Source organism: Ambystoma mexicanum, chromosome 5q, assembly GCF_040938575.1.
Source record: "Ambystoma mexicanum isolate Mex_15411 chromosome 5q, UKY_AmexF1_1, whole genome shotgun sequence".
Classification (NCBI taxonomy): Eukaryota; Metazoa; Chordata; class Amphibia; order Caudata; family Ambystomatidae; genus Ambystoma; species Ambystoma mexicanum.
Window position 1 is genome coordinate 22,954,479 of NC_090933.1, and position 18,593 is coordinate 22,973,071.

The window sequence follows — 18,593 nt, forward strand, 5'->3', positions numbered from 1 at the left end:
GGAGCTGGTTTTAGCTCCGGTTCTTTGAACCTTAATTTTGAGTTCTGAATGGGCTAGCTCATTGTTATTCATGAACCTTATGACCCAGGTTGGCAGAGCGATTTATCCAGTTTCATGAATAACAATGAGTTGTACGGTCACAATGCTGGGCACTGACGCTGGCCATGTTCGCACACTGCTCCACTGACATTGCTGCAAATTCTCTACTTTAATAACCATCAGGATGGGTTGACAACGGGACAGTCCCCAGCCAGCAGCCCTAACACAGGGCCATGATCGGTGAAAAGGCCAGTATCGAAGAGGAGTTCCTGTTATGAGTCACAACCTACATAAGACTATCTTGATGCAGTGTTTGATAGGCAAGTTCATCAGTTTATTTTGCCTGCAGTTGTCCATCCATTTACCATGCTTGCTCTTTTTTCTGTGGATTGATGGTTAGGATGTTCGACTTGCCACCGATTGGATCGGAGCAAAAGGTTAACGATGATGCGTTTTAATGAAACACTTAAACATTTAGTTTATTTCAATGCACAACTAATGTTATGTCGATTGATATCTGTAAGTCGCACAGTAGATCCATCATCCTCAATTAACTGGTTGGATTTGCAGCTTTAACCACAAATATGTTGACACAGTACGGAGCTGTCTAATGTGTAACAGTCGTGCTCGAAAATATTAGGGCCCTGGCACTTATTTTCTTACAAATTAAGCACTGCTTATCCAGTATCATCAGTTTCCACATGGACCAGTCTTCATTTTTACATCCCACCCTGTTCAGCAATCTATATATATAAGAAAGGGAAGCTGCACGTTAAGAATCACGCCAGCTCGTGGGAGCCCATCCCCATCCACCACTGGCCTACTCATGCTCACTGTACTCATTTGCACCCTTCTATCATGCTGCACCCAGGAATGATAAAACATAGATTTATCCTTAAATAATTGGCATGTATATGTTTGTTATATTATACAAATCTGTCACTTTCATTTTACTTCAGATTAGCACTGAAGAATGTACACCACTTAAACCATTCCAATGTCAAAGTCTTGTTTAATTGTATTTTAAAACGGGGCTATAAGAGAAATGATGAAAGGGAACTAAATTATGCCAGAATGATTTGTAAGAGGCCAATTAAAACCTGTATTCAAATATGTACATTGAGATATTTGATAGGGACATCATACAACTGTAGAAAACCCTAGTCCCTGTAAATGGGTGAACACATTAGTACTTAAATTTGCATGAGGATATTCTGCTTCTCTTTGGAAGGGAATCTTTAAAAAACCTGATTCACGTCTATTTCAACTTCCCTTTTTTAATTTTTTGTTTACCCTTCAGCTCTAATCAACTACATTCGACCAGTCTTTGTATCCCGGTCAGATCAAGATTCACGTAAAAAAACTGTGGAAGAAATAAGGAGACGGGCTCATTCCAATGGAAAATGGCCACAGGTAATTTATTGTATATTATTACCTCTTCTGTTTGAAAAAAAAATAGTTCCATTTGTCTGTGACTGCACAGGGATTTATTTGCTTTCTTCTATTCGCTTTGAAACCTATTTGCATAACATGTCCCAATATAGGTGTTTTTGTTATTTTTTAACAGTTAAATCTAGAGACAGTCAAATAGCCAAAAACCTTCTGTTTCATCCACCATGTTGTATGTAGCCGATACAATAGCAGGAAATGTTTGAATCTGTCACAGCTGATTTAGCACTTCTTTCCAAGATGAATACAGTGGATAATGGTACTCCTATTCTTACCATACTGAGAAGATACTTGGATCTGAGATGAAATACTGTATAAAAAACCACTCATGACTACATAGCAGCCATCTGTTGGAAGACTGTAAAATTTGATACTGTCCTATATTTAGTCAGCCCCATGGATAGAAGGTAAATTACTAGTTTGTCAGGGAGCATCAGATCACATTGTCACAGAAGATGTTCTGAAGGTTGCTTGTTTTGTGTTTAGGAGGCTTGACAAAGATAAGTCAAAGCACATGGCCCTGTATATTAATCCAGCCTGTGCAAGAGGATCGCTTTGGGTGTTTTCTGCAAGAGTATAGATATCTGGAATGAGCCCCCGGAAACAGAGAAGTGGCACCGGCTCCCATAAGTGATTTCTAAATTCTATGGGACTAATAATACAAAGAAAGAGTGTGTCAGGTTGGCTAATTTAACACTTGTCTGAAGTTCAATAAAATCCATCTAGAGAATGCCTGGTGCAAGATGTCAGACAGAGGGTTCTTCATGCTGTCACCCACATGTAGAAAAATGTGTTCAAATGGATTGTGTCCTCCAAGGTATTCCTCATCTTTGACATGTAATGTCCAGCTTTGGCTGCTTACTTTGGAATCATTTTTCGGCAGAGGTTGCCCAGCATCTATGGCGTTGAGTTGATGTCCCTCGAAGGCCTCTGTCAAGTGTGATGTCATCGGAGGTTAAAGTAGCACGCGTGGCACACGTTGGCCTCAGTTCTGTTTTTCCGCAAACATGTTTGCTTCGTGAGAAACTCAGCGTGCCTCATACTTCTGAAGTATATTTCTCAATAGCTTCTTCTAAAACAACTCGATATGTCTTCGTCATCTACACCGTCGACACATCGGACCGGTTTCCAAAAATGTAGACTGCGGCTCGAAGATGTCTATAACCGACCTGCATCAAGTCTGCCTGTGGTGCCTCGGAGAGGGCCACTATACAGATATATGTTCCAAGTGTCAGTCCATGATGGGAAAGGTCTTGAGGGAGTGAAAGGGTAACGTTCAGGTAGGAAAGGTTTCCAAGCCCCCTAAGTTCCGACCTGCTAGGCCTTCGGCCGCTGAGTCGAGAGGTGACTCTCCTCGGAGTAAGAAGGCCCAAGTGCTATAGGTCTAGGAGTGGTTCCCACCACTCGGTCGCCTTCATCCATGCCTTTGTCAGACGCTTTACCCGAGAGGGTGGCATACCCGTCCATAAAGTCTACACCCACAGAATGGGAAGCTTTCTGTGTGGAAATGCTGAAAATCTTTGAAAAACAGCATCATGCTTCGACCGAGCCTTCTATGGAAGCCGGAAAGGAGAGGTCTCGGCCTAAAACTCGCATGCACTTGAGCCATGGTAAATGGCGTGATCCACATCGAGAGCCCTCGACCGGAAAAGAAATCGAAGGATCACTCGAGAAATGGGGGGAGATAGAGGTTGTCAGCGCCTTGAAGCCCTCCACGCCGTTGACTATGGTGACACCCATCGGGCCCTCGACACCTATTCAGCGATCAACGCCACTGTTGTCATTGATGCCAAAATTGTCGACTCCAGCTGCGCCACTTTTGCCATCTCAGCCACTAGTGCCTAGTGACCCATCGGAAAAAGCACTGGCTAAGACGGTCAACGCCTTCCACAACATCGAAGCCTCTGGCTTCTAAACCAGAGAAGATATATACTCCTCTAATGAAAAGGGATTTTTCAAGTCCCTCGTGTCCATTTTTGAGGAGGAAGAGCGTTGGGAAGAGTGTTCAGGTGAGGAGGATGCCTCTTTTGGGCTCCAGTACGGTACACAAAATGTGCGTGAATGCCTTATTTCAGAGTAGAGTAAGATGCAAGATCTCTGACAATTTGCAGATGCTAGTGGCATTGACACCTCTCCTGAGCTGGAGTTTTGCAAGCCAGAACCAGGGGAGCATGCCGACTCCTTGTACAGACAGCTCATGTCTAAGGTTGTTGAATACTTTGGTTGGTCTAGACCACCAGAACCATATGGTCAGGATGATCTGACATCTGACCGACTTTCTGGACAAGGGTCCGCCTACTGATCCAGTTTTACCTTTCCATGTGGCACTGCAAAAAAGGATGGCCAGGAATTGGTAGACTCCAGAAACTAATCCGGCAGTTGACTAAAATCTTACTAAGAAATACCCCCCCACCAGTAGCGACCCCGGCTACCTGTCAAAACACCCCACTCCCGAGAGTCTGGTGGTCTAGGCAGCTATGGCTACCTCAAAACAAGCAAGGTACCCTACCATCCCTCCTGATAGGGACAATAAGCGCGTAGATCGGTGGGCGCGAAAGGTATTTTCTGCAGGGAGCATGGCATTAAAATCTGCCAACTCCACTTGTCCCCTTGAAAAATTTTCGCATACTCTTTGGGAGTGTATTTCTATGCGGCAGAGCATATTCCCGAAAGAATACAACCCTCCTCATTTGAAAGAGCGAGAGGAATGGCCAGTCAGAGGGTAATGGAAATGTCCTTGTGGCGGACAAGGTAGAGGTGCCAAGCCAACTCAAGCAGCAGCCTCTTTACCATCGGCCTCTGGAACAGCCACTTTAAAACCACTCTGATGGCTTGATTCACAACTCACCAGTGGGGGGCATACGGTCTCAGCATCTAGAAGAATGGCGAGACATTACTTCAGATGCTTGGGCTCTGGAAACAATAGCCCACGGTTACTGCCTTCCTTTTATAAAGAAGCCTCAGACCAATCCACCAGGGAAACACTCTTTGAGGATTCCAGATCCGCTCCTTAAGCAGGACATTTTGACCCTGCTAGAGAAAGGGGATATAGAACCAGTGTCTGTAGCAGAGAGGAACACGTGTTGGTATTCCCCACATTTTTTTATTCCCAAAAAGGGCAGAGGACTGAGACCCATCTTGGACTTGAGACAGGAAGGACAAATTCAGGATGGTCACACTTTCTCAGATCCTTCAGGCCCTCCAACTCCAGGATTGGTTGGTGTCATTGAACCTTCAGGATGCTTATTTTCATTTGCCAATCCATCTCAAGCACAGGAAATACCTGAGGTTTGCAGTTGGCACCTCGCACTATCAATTTCGAGTCCTGCCATTCGGGTTGACCTCCGCCCCAAGGATTTTCACCAAACTGACGGCGGTGGTGGCAGCGAGTCTCAGGCGAGGGGGGATTCACATCTACCCCTACCTAGACGGATGGCTGATCAGGGCGCGTTCTCCCGAACAATCCCTGGATCATCTCAACGTTACCTGCCACACTCTTCACAAACTGGGCTTCTCCCTCAATTACAAGATGTCACATATGACACCTTCCCAAAAGCTCCAATACATCAGGCTGTGATAGATACATCCATCCTTGGGAAAGAGCTCACCACCCAAGGTTGCTCAGCCTTATGGCATCCTACATTTTTCTGGTGCTGGTGGCCCGCCTGAGAATGAGATCCCTTCAGTGGGCTATCAGAACACAATGGTCCCAATTCTCAGGAAAGATGTCGGACCGACTTCAGATTCCAACCAGCGTCTCACAGGATCTTCTGTGGTGGGCATGGGAGGAAAATATTCTGAAGAGAGAACCCTTTTGGCAACCCTGAGGGGTATGGTCACTACCACTGTGCAGAGAGGCAATGCAGCTCTGGTACTGGGCAATTAGATAAGGAATCTTCCTATCAGCAGTTCACCTAGCCGGAGAGGATAACACAGCGGCAGACGCTCTGAGCAGGCAGAGCACAGTCCCCCACGAGTGGGAACTAGTTCAGGAAGTCCTTCAAGAGATCTTTGCCCTTTGGGGAACCCCTCAAGTCGATCTCTTTGTGAACGGTGTCAACCGGAGGAGCGAGCAGTACTGTTCAAGGGAATTTCCTGCTAGAGAAGCTCTAGGAGACACGTTCATGGTGCATTGGGAGTTCCCACTACTGTACACGTTACGCAAGTCCCCGTCATTCCTCATATAATCAGGAGGTTGAGAAGGTTCATGAGAAACTTGATCCTAATTGCCCCAGATTGGGCCAAGAGAACGTAGTGCCCGCACCTTCTGGACATGTCCATCTGTCCTCCGATGCATCTTTCACAAAGAGAGGACCCCCTCTTGCAAGAGGAGGGTCGGGTTCTCCATCCAGAGGTCAACACTCTCAACCTTCACGCTTGGTTTCTGAAAGGCTAAGAAACAAGGATTGGGGTTGCTTTCGGCCAGAAGGCCAGCAACAAAATCTCTGTACCATTGCCATTGGAATACGTTTTGCGACTGGTGCAGAGAAAAGAACTCTGGATGTATTGTCCTCCTTGCTTTCATTAGCACATGAAGTTCTTCAGGTTGGCATCATTAAGGCCTACTCGGCAGCGCTATCAATCTTTAAGCACTCCTCAGAGGAATGCTCCTATTTCAAGATCCCACTGGTGACTCCATTTCTGAAAGAGCTCACAAATGTGTTCCCTCCATCGCCTTTTCAGGTTCCGGTTCGGGACCTCAACCTGGTTTTGAAATTTCTGATGTGTGCCCCATTTGAACCTGTGCACACGTGTCAGTTAAGGTTTTAAACCTTAAAGACAATTCTGTTCGTTGCTATATCATCAGCCAGAAGAGTGAGCAAATTGCAGGCACTTTTTCCAAGCTACTCTTTGCTGTATTCCACAAGGACAGGGTTGTGTTAAGGGTAAAACCCTCCTTCTTGCCTAAGGTAGTTTCAGACTTTCATTTAAGTCAGAAAATGGTGCTACCGGCCTTCTATCCTCCACCTCATCCTAGTAAGGAAGAGGAAAGGTTTCATAGGTTGAGCCCTAGGAGATTGTTAAGCTTTTACATTTCCAGAATGTCAAAATTGAGAGTGAACGACTAGCTCTTTATAGGGTATATAGGACAAAAGCTGGGCCAGGCTGTTTCCAAACAGACCTCGTCTAGATGGATCATCCTCACCATATCTGAATGCTAGACTGGCATGCAAAGACCCTCCTGAGGGTTTACGGGCTCATTACACCAGGGGCATGGCTACATCGACAGCCCTTCAAAGGGGTGTCCCTATTAAGAACATCTGTGATTGCAATGTGGTTATCAATGCACACGTTCACCAAGCATTATTCTCTGGATACTTTCCATGCTCAAGATGTCGCTTTTGATAAGGCAGTACTGTACTCTGCACTTTAAAATTCTTAATATCTAAATTCTTCACCCTCCTCCACTCATGCGTACTGCTTTGGAAGTCTGTCAAAGATGAGGAATACGTTGAGGACACAATCCATTCGAAGAACAAGTAACTTTCCCCTGGTTATGTTCTTTTGACTGGATGTTCCTCCAATGTATTCAGAATTAACCCTATTTTTAGAGGAAATTAAGAAAGTAGAATCTCAGTGAGAGAAACCTCCTTGGACCTCTCCCAAATCTAAATTTCGCCTTGCATTACTATCCTAAAAAACAACTCTGAGGATGTAACCAACCCCATTGAGATGGAGAGGGAAGAGTATTTTAGTGAAACTACCACTTATCTCCACTGACAAGGAAAACAGGGGAAAGAAAGGGGAGGATTTATCTTCAGATGATGGGCTCAGACGAAGATGATCCCACCTGGCAAGAATATGCATTTCCCATTGGAAATCGACCAGAACTAGAATGTTGGTTTTGTGATGAGCTAAGTCACTCCTCTAAAAGGTGTACCCAGAAGAAGTTGAATCTGTTAGACGGAGGAAGAGAGGAACCAAAAGAACCACCACCCTGTTATTCTAGTGGGAAACTTGGACATGTTGCCCAACAGTGCCCCCCCCCCCCGGATGTAATAGACCTCACTACCCCATGGTCAGACAACCCTGATCAAGACAAATTAAATAGAAAGGATACAATTGAATCTTCATGTGATAAGATTCTTTATACCCGATCTCGTGACCCATCAGTTAAAAAAAAGAAAGGAACAAAAGGAAAGCCCCCTTCGAAGGGATAAAGTCACCAAAAAAACCCTATATTTTCCTCTACAGTGGGGCTGAAACAAAATACCAAATCCCTTTTCTTATAGGTGGGAAAACTGTATGGGCGCAATTGGACAGCAGTAGTACGAAATGGGGGACCTATATGAACCTTCTGTTGAAACATTATCTGCAAGTCTGGAAAGAGAGACTTTAACATGGAAGGCCAGTCGTGCCGCGATTCAGGTTTGTTTGGAACGGTTTCGTGTTGAAAACCCAAGTTAGACTGTGTCATCCTGCCTACAGAGACCGCCTTACTACGTGTGGTCAAACGTGGGGAGGAGAGCTGATTCAGCCACATTTATTCTTTTGAACACAGATTTTTCTTTTTACATACCTTTCTCCTTTATGAACTTTTTGTACAAAAGATAGGGCAGGCATTAGGTTTTTGTTAGCATAAGCCATTTTGATTTGACTGACTCCACTAGGACTGTTTTGTTTATGGTTTGATGGTTGAGACTGCTCCCATCTTAGTTATAGTGCAAAGTAGTTTTTCCAAACCCAGAATCAGTAAAGGTTTTACAAATTGTAACATTTGTGTCATACTTGTGATTCAATGCCTCCGCTACAGTAGGCATTGATTGCGAACATCGAATCTAATGGGGAATTAACTTCCAACAGCACGCTTTTTAAAAAATGATTACCAAAGCTGATCCATAAAAAGATGCAGAAGCCTACTGAACTATGAAGGTGTTAGTATAGCGTTCCAGAGTTAGAACGTGAGGTGGCCAAACAATAGACCATATATATTGTGACAGTGAGAGCTACTGAACATGAGGCAGTAAAGTTAAGTGAGACACCCTTTAGAACAGGCGAGGCTTACAGGAGAGTCTGCTCAGCACCTTGACCTAAAGCCTTGCGAGAAACCTACTTGGGGTTCTAGCCCACATACTTGTGGTCAGTACAAAGCTACCAGCGACAACTAAAAAGTTTTGCATCCTCCAAGTTAACCTTGGCTTTGGGAGAGAATCATAATCATTGCAGCCTGACAAATGTCTTAGTGGAGTGGAGAAAATTCTACTCAGGGGGGGGGGGGGGGAACCTACGATCACAAGTGAAGCTAGTAGTAGAGCATCAGGAGAACCTTAGCATAAGAGGAGTAACAAAATAAATTGGTTTTGCCTCAAAGGAAGAAAGTAGCAAACCCATTGTTTGGGTGGTTACCAAGTTTTCTTTTGGTTCACATAAAGTGATCATGTCTCTTACCCATGTCCAGAGAGTTGTTCTGGCCAAAGAGAGATTCCCGCTCTCTTAGGCCTATGTGCTTGCATTTCAAAATGTTTTCTGACCCATGGGGACTTGGGGTACTCCAAGTGGAGCTCTTGTAGTTCCCAGGCGGCAGGCACAGGCCTCAGGAAGACTGCCTTGTCACAGTAGTTGCAACCCCATTTGAAAAGGGATTGAAATTGCATATTTATTTCCTGCGTTAATACATAGCTATTTTTGGTATAGAATAAAAACTTTATTAACTATTGTGTTTTAGACACATAAGAAGTACTTTGTTGCTAAATTCAATATATATGTACCATGTTTTCCCAAACATTTTTCTTAAAGATTAAGAGAAAATCAGGGCCATTCGACGACACTTGAATTCTTTGACACAGAGCACCTTCCCTTCCCCCTCAAGTACTCCCTTGTGCATACCCTCCTAAAAAAGCCCTCTTCTGACCCCTCCTGCCCCGCTAACTACTGCCCTATCTCCATTACCCCCTTCGTGGGTAAGCTCCTGGAGAAGCTGGTCATCTCCCAACTGACCCAACACATTGAATCTGTTGGTTGTCTCCATGACCACCAGTCTGGCTTCAGAGCTGTCAGGGGCAAGGAAACTGCTCAACTGAACAACCGTGAATCTTGACTCCAACTCTCCATCCTTATTGGATCTTTCCTCTGCCTTCGACACAGTCAATCATGCCACCCTGACAAATGGGCTCCATGACACCCTTGGTAACACAGGCCTGGCACTGGACTGGTTGACCTCCTTCCCCTCCGACTGACCTTCCCAGGTTCAACTGGGCCCTTTTTCTCCACCCCCATCATTCTCCTGCTGTGGCATCCCTCAAGGCTCTATCCTCTCACCGTGGCTTTTCAACATCTACCTTGCCCCTTTGGCCGACTTGATCTCCTCCTTCCCTCCTCACTTCCAGGGTTATTTATGCAGACGACACACAGCCCTCCTTAAAGCTTTGCTCCTCCTCCACTTCCTCCTCTCTCATCCCTGCCTGTCTGGCTGCTCTTCAGTCATGGTGCGCTGCAAATGATCTCTGCCTTAATGCCAGTAAGACTGAGCTACTTCTCATTGTGACTCCAGCTTTGACCTTCCTTCCCTCCCTCGCTTTGGCCACCCTCTATGGGTCCCCTCCCCTCACTCTTGTGAGGCAACAAACCTATGCGTTATCTTTGACTCCTCTGTCGTCTTCTCTCCCCACATTACGGACCTTGCCAAGAAGGCCCATTATCCGCTGCACCTCCTCAGAGGCATTCTCCCTTTCCTCACCTTCGCCCCAGAGACTCAATGACTCCAGAGCACTGGTCCTCTCTAGGCTTGACTACTGCAACAGCCTCTTCCTCAATCTTCCTTCTGCCCCCTTAAACTAATCCATAATAGGACTGCAAGACTTATCCTTGGTCTCAAGCGCATGAACTGCATCTCTCCAGCCCTAATTTCTCTCCATTGGCTCCCGGTTGCTGCTAGGATCCAATTCAAGACTCTCTGCCTCATCCACCAGGCTTTCTGGGGCCTGGGACCCTGCTACATCCAACTCTCTCGCTAAAAACCTCCCTGCCAGAGCCCTTCTCTCTGCTAGCTCCAACTCTCTGCAAATCAGACTCTTCTCGGCACAAGCCTCCCTCCAGAATTGTCTCCCTGCCCCTCTCCGGCTTGAGCGGGATCTCCTTAAATTCCAGAATCTCCTCAAGACTTTCCTTTTCTCCTTCTTCAGAATGAAGAAGGAGAAAAGGACATTCTGGCTGCCTGGCTCCCTCTGATCACTACAGGGCTCCAGCCCCCCCCCTTCCCCACACTTAAGTTGAGCCTCTCCTCTGCATCCTTGGCACTTGCCTTCTGGCCTCCCCTTAGCTCTTGAATGTTGCCTGCCCCCCCCTTTTCCCTTCCCACCGTAGCACTTTGCTTTTTGCACAGTCCAGCACCCCTCCCTATCCCCCCACAGCCCCCGCCCCGAGTCCCCTGCTCCCACACACTTCTTGTTCTGCAGTTGCACGATCCGAATGTCACGGCCTAGTAGGACCGTTATTGTATCTTTCTCTCTTGTCCCCTTCCCCTGCCTTGAAACACCATTTGTTGTATAGGCACTTACAAATAACCAATTAAATAAAAAATAAACGGTGAATGAGGAGACAAAATCCGGGAGACAGGCGAGTCCATTGAAATGAACAAACGTTCTGAAAATACAGTGGTATGTATCAGGACACTGCAACAGCCTGTTATTTTATTTTCCACAGCGCTCCCAGATTGTACAATTTTTCCTAAATTAACTTTTACATCCGTATGTTCATATCTCCATTTTTGTTGAGGCCAGAGATTTCAATAAGTTGGCCCAATTTCCAGAAAATAGCAGGTGCTCAAAGTAAGTTATATTTTCATTTTCTCATCTATTAATTTTCTGTTTGTATGAAATAAGCTATAATATTTGCAAACTACACATCTAAAGGAACACTATTACCTGGATCTAAATCAATAAAGTGGAGTATAATTACACTGAAGCCACACACACCAGGAATCAAATGCTCTGTTTCTTCTTTCAAGGTAATGATATTTCCGGAGGGAACCTGTACCAACAGATCCTGCCTCATTACCTTCAAGCCTGGTAAGAATTTCACATATTTGCATTTTGACATGTTCGGAATTTTGGTTGACTATGCACTCGGAAGATTCAAAATGTATTTTTTGACAAATGTTATTTTACAGACCAAATTAAACCATACTCTTTACTTTTTACACCAAAGTGCAAACAGTTTTTCATTCCACAATGATTTGTTCAAAGCCAAATTGAAATCCTACCTCCTCACCACCGAGTTACTCTGTTAACCTACCTCTCATCTGCCTTCAAGCTAACCTTTTCCCCTCGCCTGTAACCTGCGTATGTCCCTCACTGTCTCTGCCTCCACTCTAGCACTTCATCCATAATGGTTACATCCCTAAAATAGCTGTCTATACCGCCTACCTGCACTTAAAAATGTCTAACGTTGATTGTCCTTCATCTATGCAAGTCCACCCACGTATTGTCCCCAGTAAATGTTCTATTTACTCCCCACCACAAACTGGTCAGGTTGTCACTCACCCCAGTGTAAGACGCTCGCTCGGAATATGTTTGCAAGTACGTTTACGATCAAATGAGCACTGTTCCCATTATATATAAATACAAATAAATAAATGTTTCTACCTGTATGTTAAGTGTGACAAATAGAAAAGGAAGTATTGATAGAGCAAATAGTTTTGACCTTTTGTAAAGGGAAACTATTTTCTGTGTTGTTCCTATCATATGCCCATAAACTAGACCATTTGGCAAGCATTGTCATCATGTGTCCAGGTAATTGCATCTTTTACCTGCTATTGCCATCTTTTGCTCATGTTCTATCCTATTTGCTAGGTATGACAACAATAGGTACTCATATGATACCGAAAGCATTACCACCTTAAACTAGCTGTTGCCATCATATGCCTAGATCCTGGCATAATTGACAGGTACTGCCATCAGTTGGCCATCTACCCATAGAATATGACCGATTTGACATAAAAAAAGAAGTATTGTCCTTATACGGCCATGCTCTTAGATCATATGGCAGATATTGACAAACGCTTTGTCCGTTTTATGACACGGCACTTGCGTTGTATACGAATTAGTGAATCCGATTAGCAGGTATTGGCAATATATGGCCTATTTTTCATATTGTGTTCCAGGTATTGACATCATATGACTAAATGCTCACACCATATGCCAGGTGTTGCTATCATTTACCAGCTACTGACATTGTATACTGTGATACTCTCACAATTGTCAATTGTCATCATATTCTCAGATACAGGTGCCATGTTTTGACACTGTATGATAGTTCAACACACCATTTACCATCCATTGCAGTTATGTAACCAAGTACATCATTTCCCCACAGTTATCATATGCCAGGTAATTTTCACCATTAGTTATTGCCATCTGGACCATTTGACAGATAACGCAGTGTAACTTGGTCATGTATCACAGGTCTTCTCTTTTTTGGCCTCTTGGTGCTGTGGTAGATCAGAAATAGGAGATGGACAACTAGACATGGTTCCAACCGATTCACTTTATTTAAAAAAAAAGAGAAAATGCCTTTACTAGCCCTATTACTATGATGAAGGGTCCCTTGTCTAAAAATAAAATAAAAAGGTGCTTCTCAGAATGTCCTACAAAAGTGTAAACCTCATCCTCCCTCTACACTTATACTATCACGCTAACTGACGCTACCAATAATAAAGAAAAACAAAAGCTGGCCTTATGAAGTGTCCCTACTCCTCCATCTTGGATTGTGCTGGTTGGTGATTGACCCCCTCTGTGTGCGTCTCTCTTAGGACTTTGCCTACTGGTAAAGTCCAGTTGTCTTTGGGTTCCTTCTTGGAGCGTCTGGCAGAAGACTATTCCTTCAGTTCAAAATCCAAGTCCCTTATTTTCCTCCACATGAGAGGACGCCTGACCCCTTTTAACTAAATCTTACTGAAACCAAGTAGTTATTCTCTTATTCTGCAATTTGACTTCGCAGGCCAGATCCATCCCCTCAGAGTGCCGCTCTTTTGTAATTTCAGTAAACTGTTGTATGGTTTATTGGGCTTGCTTTCATGCCCTTGGAATGTTCTCTCTTGTTGGTATTCTGTAATCTCTTGTGGGTTATGTTTCTTGCTTTCACCCCCTGGGAGTGTTATTCTTTCTTGTGGTTATTCGATAACCCCTAGTTCAGTTTAGCGTTGCCCCATCAGAGAGTTCTGCCTACACTTGGGTTTTGGATAGCCGTCCTCGGGGTATTAAGTTCTCTTTAACCCCATTTGGGTTTTCTCTCAATCTTTGATTTTCTATAGCCCCACCAGACCCCATTGATAGTTGATCCACGTTCTTAGTGTTCTGACTTTAGAGTTGGAGCTCTGCTGCCCTACACTCTCCTTCTTGGGAACCGCATCCCTACTTTTCCACAGTGTCTGCCGTTTGGGGAGGAGACCACTCGTTCTGTCTAGGAAGCGCACTTGTCGGTTCTTCGGTCGCCTTCTGCTTTGTCCAGGCACCTTGTTTCGGGCACGGCGGTCTGCAGTCTTGGTCGTGGCTTGGTCTCTCTGGTCATGAGGGGTTGGTGCTCGGGGATTCCACTGCTCCCGAAATCGACAGAGTTCTGTGGACTCCCAACTCTCTCCCCCCATGTTGTGGTCCTGCCACCAGGCTACTTGTAGTCTGCGCTGCAGCGATGGCTTCCGCTATGTACGGCCCCTCTAGTGCTGACCTCTTGCAATAATAATAATAATGGTCAACTTGTTCCACATTGGCTCCTCCCTTACAGGTAGAGGTTTTATCTGTTAGGTCTCAGAGAGACCTTTTCCTATCGTTCCTATCCACTCCCTCCGTTCTCTATGCTGGATTGTTATTTTTGATTCAACAACCTTGGTTTCTGTCTATTGTGTTTGTTTGTTCTGTTTGTGCTAAGAGTCGATTTTAAGGGAAGAGCCACGTTTTCAGTAATTTGCGGAAAGACATGAGGTCTTCGGTGAGTCGGAAGTGAGTTCCACAAGGTGGGGGCCAAGGCTGAGAATGATGATCCACCTAACTTGACTGAGTTGGTGTTTGGTATCATTAGGAGGCAGGCAGAGTTTGATCTTAGAGTGCACGATGGATGGTAGGTGTTAAAACGGATTTCTGAACTCTGTCCGGGAGGGGCAGAGGTTCAGAATGCCAGCCTAGTTTCTTGGAACAGGGTAACCTCTGGACAAGCCAGACCAATCAGGGTAGCGATCGCGGCGGTCAAGACTAGGTTTCAAGAGGGGTGAGGGTGACTGAAAGCCCGCAATGAGCACACAAAGTAAGGACACTTAAAAATTACTCCAAGCAGGTGTTATATTAAAAATATATACACATTTATTACAAGGCCTTTGTAACATTGACCGTAGCGAGAAATCACAATAAAACTCCCAACACATACCAAACCAATACAATATATATACAAATACAAACGAGTCTAACGAGTTAGACGCACGAAATGTGTAGACCACCTAGATGGGGAGGAAAACAGGCAGTGCAAATAATAATTAGACCCAGTCTGCCTTCAGAGGCACCTAACTAAAAGGAAGTCCAAGCCCTACGAAGAGTGGAGCCTTGTGCTTAAAAGTGCACACGCTGGTGCCAACGGGCAAAAAGGGGAGTCTCGTTGAGGGAATCAGGCAGTTTAGTTCGGTGAACAAATGAAGATGAACAGAGCTCCGCGACTCAAGCGCAGCCTCCACTGTGGGTAGAAGCAGATCGCGAGTACGGAAAGGCGTGCTGTTAGACACAGCGAGGAAAAGCTATGGGCTCCTGCAGGAGGGCGACCAGTTCCTAGCGATGCTACTCACCGGTCCCCGATGCAAGCAGACCCAGGCTTCTCCACGTCAGTTTAAGTGCTGGCAGGTTCAGATAGGATCAGGGGACGTCTCGTCATCGTGTAGATTCCGCAGCAGCAGAAGTTGAGTTGAGGACGTCCCAAACGCAGTGAACCCACACAGTTTGTTGCCACCGCAGGGCAACGGAGCGGCCGTGTGTATTTCAGCCAAATGTACACTACTCACGTCAGACCTGGGAATGCCAAGTGTACAAATCGTGTGAGAGTGACAAGGACTTGTAATACAACACAACCTGACGGCGGTTACAGAGCAAAACTCCTGGGTAGGCTGGTCAGTCTGCTGGATGGCCCAGAGACACTTCCGAAGGCTTACGTGCAGGAGATGGTGAAGATGCCGAGAATAGTTGTCCCCACTATTCCAAGGGTCGAAGTACCAGTACAGGCCTTCTCGTTCGATCCGTGGTAGAAAAGGTTTCACAAGGCGACAGCAGTGCAGGGGAGCAGTCCTTCAGCGGGTCACCAGCGATTCCTCGGTTCAGCCTCGTGGTTGCAGGATACTTGGCTCCTGTATTCCTTTGTTCGTGAGAACTCAGGAGATTGACATGGTAGTGGCGTTTCCAGCCCCCTCTTATCCCACGGTTCCCTTCGCACCAAAATGGAGGGGACCCAATGGGAGATCCGCTCATAAAACACTCACACCATATGTGGACCTTATCACGGACCACGGGGGTCCCAGGCATTCACACCACCCTAGACTCTCTGGCGCCCAGGATGTGTATTGGGACCAGACATCCCAGCCCCCATCCTGGAGGCACACACAAGGCCTGTAGAAGCCCGCGAAAGCAACTGTGTTTCGCGGGAAAGTACATGCCCAAATAAGGAAGGCCCCGGGTCGGCTCGACCTGGGGGAGGTGAAGGGGGCAAGACGGTCAGCGGACAGGACAAAGAGCCTCGGGGTCTGGCCATTTTGGGAGCCAGGCCACCATTTTGGGCTAAGCGCGAGAAACGCGCTTAAAACGCCAAAAGGAGCTCAAAAACACAAGAAACAATCGCTGCCACCAGTCCCATCAGTGATTCACTTGCACCGTTCATTTACAATCCAAAGAGAGTATCTAGGGCCTGTAGAAGACTAGAGACCCAAGAGAGCAGTAACTTAGCTTACAGTGCCCTCTTGTGCCATGTTGCGCGAAAGCTGCAACATGATAAAGAAACTACGGAAAACGTTTCCCGGTACTGACTGTCTTAAGGGCATGTCAGTTTCCCCATAAGAATGGAACGAAAGCCCAGAGGAGTGCGGCAGAAGGCTGCACTTCTCTGGCAAAGTCTAGATCATGGTGAAAACAGCAAAAAGTTTAGGGGTTGCCACATGGAAGGAAAATTACCCACAATTAAGAAATCTTTGCTAACAGTAGGGTCTTAGCTTGTCCTGAAGGTATTGAGGTCCATTTTTGTGCATTGCTCGGTGCGAGATGCATAAGGTTTGGAGGTCACCCTTCATCCAACCGGGAGCCAGTGGAGTGTTTTGAGAGCTGGGGAGCTTTGGCCAAGTGCTTGTAGTAGTTTGGCTGCAGCATTGTGTGCTCTTTGTAGTTTAGTCATGTGGTATGCTTGGATTCCGAGGTAGAGGGAGTTAGCATAGTCCGGTCTTGACATTACAATTGATTGGACCGCGGGAAGTCTGTTGGGAAAGGAGAGGTATGGAAAAATTTGCCTAAGAATTTTGAGGTGGTAGTGGCAGGACTTAGAGACGTTGTTGACTTGGTGCAATAGGGTTAGGTCAGAGTCGAGCGTGCATCCAAGGTTTTTTACTGAGGTAGAGGATTTCTGGGGATTGCCCATGGATGATGGCCAGGGTAGAGGGTGAGGAAGAATTTCGGTGTTGGCACACATGATTTCAGTTTTGGTGGGGTTTAAAAGGAGGGGGTTTGTAGTCATCCAGTGATCAATGTCAAATAGGCAGGCAGCGAGGTCGGGCTGGCAGTTGGGTTTTGAGTTAATGAGTTTTAGGATTAGTTGGGTGTTGTCTGCGTAGTTGTAGCGCAGGATATTGTGCAAGTGGATTATTTGGGGGAGGGTGGACATGTAGAGGTTGAACAGGAGGGCTGATAGGCACGCTCCTTGTGGAACTCTGGTATTGACTGGTCGGGCGGTGGAGAGAAAGGAGGAGAGGAGGGTTAGTTGTTTCCTATTGTTAAGGAAGGATGCTATCTGCTTGAGAGCGTTTCCACGGATTCCCAGGCCTAGGGAGTGGAGGCGGTCGAGGAGGATCGAGTGGTTGATTGTGTCAAAGGCGGCGGATAGGTCGAGAAGGATTAGTGCAGCGCATCCCGCAGAGTCTGCATGTTTTTTTAAGGTCATCCCAGATTGAGGTCAGGGTGGTTTTGGTTCCGTGTTGGGGTCTGAGTCCTGATTGAGCGGGGTCTAGGAGATTGTTTGCTTCAACAAAGGCTTTTAGTTGGAAGTAAGTGGTGCGATCTATGAGTTTAGCAAGGAACGTGGTGTTTGAGATGGGCAGTAGTTTTTGGGGTTGAGAGGGTCGAGGCATGTTTTTTTTAGGAGGGGTTTGACGTGAGCAGTTTTGAACGCATCGGGGAAAAATTCCCGAGGAGAGACTCGTTTATGATAGTTCTCGCGTATTCTCCTGCGCAGGTGGATGCAAATATTTCTTTGAGGGTTGAGGCTGGGCAGGGGTCTAGCGGGGAGCCGAATAGTTTCCAGGTGGAGAGAAGTTTGGTAAATTGGTCAGTTGATATCGGTGTGAACGAGTCGAAAGTCGGGTAGGTTGTAGTTGCAGGCAGAGGGTTGGCCAGTGGGGTGTGTGGATTGTGCGGTGGCTGCCGGATGATTGTTGATTAGGGAATTTGTTCTTTCGAGAGCAGTGGTGTAGAAGTGGAGAGAGAGTGAGTTGCAGAGTGATTGAGAGAGGGTTGATTGTGTGGTGGTACATGATGATTTGGTGAATTCAGATATGATTTTGTGGAGTTCTTTGCTGGGGTTTCTACAGTTGAGGATTCAAGAGTTGTAATGGGCTTTTTTTGCTTTCCGGATTTCGGCTTTGTAGCGGCGGTGGAGCTGGGCTACGGTGGATCTGCTCAGGGTATTTTCATCTTTCTGCCATTTGCGTTCGAGAGATTTATATATTTGTTTTGCAGTCTTCAGTTCTGGTGTAAACCATCTTGGAAATGGGCCATGGCGAGCGGATGAGTGGCAAGTGGGCATGAGCAGGATAAGTGAGGTGTTGAGCCATGTGTCAAAGGCGTTGGGGGTTAAGCTTACATTGCGTCCAGAGGTAGGGGGCAGACTGGAGGAGCACGTCAGCAAGGTTGAGAAGGATTTTTAGTTTCTTCCAGCAT

The 18,593-nt window shown here is 46.0% G+C and overlaps 1 protein-coding gene across 1 annotated transcript in view; it reads left to right on the forward strand.

Moving 5' to 3' along the window:
• LPCAT1 (lysophosphatidylcholine acyltransferase 1) overlaps positions 1-18,593 on the forward strand; it is a 1,148,174-nt gene that overhangs the window by 472,096 nt on the left and 657,485 nt on the right. Inside the window, exons 4-5 of the mRNA XM_069620435.1 lie at positions 1,340-1,452; positions 11,435-11,495. Coding sequence (XP_069476536.1) covers positions 1,340-1,452; positions 11,435-11,495 — 174 coding nt within the window. The remainder of the gene's footprint in view (positions 1-1,339; positions 1,453-11,434; positions 11,496-18,593) is intronic.